At 40.2% G+C, this 4,505-nt stretch overlaps 1 protein-coding gene across 1 annotated transcript; it reads right to left on the reverse strand.

The window, feature by feature from the left end:
• Positions 1–1,658: 1,658 nt before the first annotated feature.
• elfn1a (extracellular leucine-rich repeat and fibronectin type III domain containing 1a) lies at positions 1,659–4,010 on the reverse strand. Its single transcript, XM_031729960.1, has one exon. It carries the CDS (start codon positions 4,008–4,010, stop codon positions 1,659–1,661), a length of 2,352 nt encoding a protein of 783 aa, XP_031585820.1.
• Between the last annotated feature and the right edge of the window lie 495 nt (positions 4,011–4,505).

The raw sequence follows: 4,505 nt of genomic DNA on the forward strand, positions 1-4,505 counted from the left end.
GTAAATGATGTAAAATGTTACCACAAATTCTTTAATAAACCCAAATCCTACATTGATGATACATTACATCACTCTACTTCTTCAAAATGAGCAAGAGAGAAGTAACTAATTATTGATAAATATGTGATGAATCATCATGAGCCTGTTTGGAATGATTTATATAAACAACTTAGAAAGAAAAAAGTGTTAAGTATTATATGTATTTAAAAAAAACTCAAAATATACAAATTCACAGCCAGTAAGTCAGAGGATTCAGTTTCACATTCTCAAATTTCACTCTAGCTTGTTGATATTTGCCTGGTATGAAGCTTTCATAATATACAAAAAGATTTAATAGCCTAGCAGATAAAAAATAAAACGAAACCTCTCAGCAAGCAACACGGCCCATCTGAAAAACCAACTACTTTCCTCCATTTATTGGATCAGACATTATGCAATATAATACACTGGAAGAAATACTGAAGCAAAGGAAAAACAAAAACACCGTAGTTTATAACATTAAATAAATATTTCCTTGAAAATATACATAAAAAGCTGCCATAGACAGATCAAAATACATATCTGTTACATTCATCCATCGGGCTCTCCTGCAGGGCACAACATCTGTCCATGTACCTAAATGACAGGTGACAAAGTACAGCCGTCTTCCCTTTGAAATATTAGTGATTAATAGTAGGCTTGGACACCACATCCTGTGTGTATACTATTATTTCCCAATGTTTCTCTTTTGAAGAAGTAACTGATAAGATAGAAAAAGCAAAATCTTCATGGACCCACTGCATGTTATGATCCCCAGGCCGTGCAGAAATATTGTAAACATTTCAGCTTTTTTTTTTCTTTTTTTTGACTTTGGTACTAAAGTTACAAATGGTGGTTCATGAAACTAAGAGACCTTCACTGAAGTATGACATATACTGCACTTTTGAAGTCTTTCAAGATCCTTCCAGTGAATACTGCATGGTGTGATTCAGGGTACTGAATCCATTTGAATCATGTAAAAGATGTATAAGCCTTCATAGAAACAAAGCAAAACAAACAAACAAAAAAAACAAACAGAAATCAGGCATTGATAATGATAAAATGATAAATGATCTCATGGGTTTAAAGTGGGGCTTGCGGTTTTTTATAGACAAGATAATCTAAATGATCAGCGCTCCATTTGTTAAACCTGATTCATCCACTAACACTTTTCCATTTACACAGAAAACACTGCAAATATAGAAAGTCATACCTGTACATAGTTTTGAATTAAATATATGCAAGGAGGGAAGAAAAAAAAAGTTCAAATTGAGGGTCTGAACAGTTCTTCAAAAAATACTGAGGTTTCAGTAGACATATCTTCATATAATAGTTTCATATTACACAACAGCAAATCCACTGTCACAGGACTTGGCCATGCGATACCCAAAAAACCTATTATCCATTGTAACATATATATTATTTATTTGCAATATAGTTTTTCCCATGAATGCTTTACATAATAAGACAAATTGAAAGAATCTTAACCTCATTTTCTTCACAGTCGAAAGAGAATGTGGTACGTGTGAGTGAGAAGTTAATTCTATTATGGAAGTATCCACTGATTCAGTTGTCAGATGAGGTGGTTGTGTCATTTCTGCAATGTGTAGTCCATTAAAAAAAACAAAAAACTAGATAGGTTAGGATTTATGTTGGGATGATACGCCTTTCCAGTAGTCTAAAATATCATGGAGGTCCTCATCCTTTGCAAACTGGACTTTCTTACGCAGTGCATGCCCTGCAGCCATGTACTCCTCATCTTTATGCCGTTTCCGATGGAGTTTGAAACGCTCCCAGATGCTATGTGAAGGTTTGCAGTAGTATTCAGGACTGGAGGAATAGCTTAGATTGTGGTACTGAGAGGACATCTGCGAATATGCTAAGTCTCTGGAGCGGGAGTGAGTGAGAGGCTCCAACATGGAGGACTTGTGGCTGTCAGGTCCTTCGAGCTCCTCTATCTGAGCGTCGGGATAGGAGTGTCGGTGGGCGCTGTACTGACGGATCTTTTCTGCCTCGGCCCTCAGGATGGCAGCAGCAGGTGTTACAGTGAGGATGGTCTCTCCTGTTGGGGAGGTTTTCTCTATATACTTGGATTCAGAGCGATAAGGCCTGGGGCTTCTCATGGGTCCTCCTGTGGCTGTACTGGGCCTCTTTGGAGAGACATCAGAAGACCGATGTCTCTGCAGAGAGTGATGGTAGCTGTCCTTATACACTGGAGACAGAAGGCCAGATTTATTCTGTGGGTGTTCTGATATTAGTACAAGCTGGGGCTCTGCAGTGGATACTGCTCCAGATTTCACTCCTTGAAAAGAGGTGGATTCTGACTTTAAAGCATCTATGCAGTTGTTTATTATCTGATTGACTTTATCCACCTCTTTTGCAATTGTGGAAATTTCTGCCACTGATCCCTGACTATTCCCAGCCATTCCCATATCACACTCCCGGCGGTCATGGTGATCCACACTTCGCACCTCCATGTAATTTCCTTTCATCATCTTAGGAGTATCACTTATCTCTTGGAATTTGTATTGCTCCATTTCACTTGCAGATGGTAAGTATGGCATACGTGCCATGCTCTCTCCCGCCAACAACTGCTTCTGCGACATTCGAGATATAGTCCCACCCTCAAGCTCTTGTCCATATTTAAGTTCCATTATGTTTTTCTTTAAACTTCCTGCTTTTTTGTGCTTTTCATCTTGTTGGCGCTTTCTTCGCAAGCAATAGTACACAACTCCAAGAAATATAACCATGCTGAATAGGCAGCCCAAAATTGTCATAATGTAGTGAGTAGCAGTCGGAGGTTTCACACTTACATCCTTTCCATTTCGAAGGCCAGTAGAGACTGTCAGACATGTATGGTTGTGTCTAAGAGAATTGCGTATTGAAGCAACACAATATGTGTAGTTGGTGTGGGGTTTAAGGTTTTTTAATTCAATGTCCTCTTTTATATCTTTCAGGTTTTGAATGTCTGTGAAAAAACTGTTGTTATAAAGAACCAAGATGTACATCTTCTTATAGGGATGAGGAATCTGAACTGTGATGATAGCACCTGTGTGTGTTACTTGCTTCACTTTCATCAGAGGGGTTCCCTGAACATCATTTTCAGGTGTACTGATGGTAGTGTCTTCTGGTTCTGTGCCTGATGGACAGTCTTCCACTCCACAAAGTGTTGAGTCTGGTGGTAGTGTTGTTGACTCAATGGGCACAGTTATAAATGGTGTTACATATTCATCAGTACACACTTTGGTAAGCATGTACAGTGCATTTCGATAGTTTGGATTGTTAGGAATCTGGCTCAGTAAGCTATAACCAGAGACCCCGGGTGGGGAGTCGCAAACCATTCGTTCATTTGTCCTGTTTGGGAAAACTGAGAGCCATTTGACAAAACCAAGTAATTCACATGAGCAGTTGAAGGGGTTTGTGTACAACTCACAGGTGGTGAGTTTAGTTAAACTGGCAAACGTAGACCCATCTAACTGCTGGATTCGGTTCATGGAGAGGTCAATATTCTCTAAGTTGGGGCATTCCCAAAAGGCATTAGGTGTCACAGTCTCAATCAGGTTTGCCTGGAGGTAGAGGTACTGCAGCTTTCCTAAACCCCTGAGGATCCCCTCTGTCAAGTTCCGCAACTTGTTGAAGCCCATTTGAAGGACTTGCAAGTTAAACTGAGCAGAAAAGGCCCCATCTTCTATGTAGGAGATTTCATTCTTGGTCAGGTTCAGGTAGGTCAAGTTGGCAAAGCGGCTAAGGGCAGAATAGTGGATACTTTTGATTTTGTTTTCATTCAGTCGAAGGTCCACAATGGTGCTGTTGATATGCTGTGGGATGGCCTCATAAGGTGGCTGGTTTTGACTACAAATTGCGAGCCATACAAAGCCCTTTTCACCCTCAATTAACCAGCAGTCTCCACTGACTCTGCCAATATGAGTCAAATATACAATGGCTACAGACCAAAACAAGGCACTCATCACCATGCCTAAGCTGCAGGCCATTGGTGCTTCTTTGAGAGTCATGTGCAGGGCCAAAAGAATCAAAGGGGTGTGATACCGCTGCGGTTTCAGTACAGCTGTTCAGCTAATCTCAGGGCCAGGGACAATCCTTTTATTTGCCTCCTCTTCATTGATACATGTGTGATACTGGATGTTATCGCCATGTATCAATTAGAAAAATCTTGAGTATCTTCTTTCAGATTGAGGCTTGCCTGCAGTGAACTTGTGGCAACACTTAAAACAGCATCCAGCACCTCAACTTGGCTTGTGCTTTTTTCCTTAGTGGGTACCATCATTAAATGGTCTCATCTTGTTGTTTCTGCCGGTTTCCTGCATCCTGTGCCTCTCTGGTGTGCATGGATGAATAACCTGTAAAATACAGAAAGGGACACACAGTTGACATTAAGTACACTTACTCAAGCCCTCCTTGTTTATTCCTCACCAATTATTTTGTACACCATTTAAGAAGTGTTTGCTGTTGCCTATGGCAGCCTGCTA

The sequence above is a fragment of the Oreochromis aureus genome, linkage group 4 (genome assembly GCF_013358895.1).
Source record: "Oreochromis aureus strain Israel breed Guangdong linkage group 4, ZZ_aureus, whole genome shotgun sequence".
NCBI lineage: Eukaryota > Metazoa > Chordata > Actinopteri > Cichliformes > Cichlidae > Oreochromis > Oreochromis aureus.

Bases quoted from the DNA above. Each gene is read 5' to 3' on its own strand.
- elfn1a (XM_031729960.1), bottom strand. From the start codon at position 4,010: ATGGCCTGCAGCTTAGGCATGGTGATGAGTGCCTTGTTTTGGTCTGTA.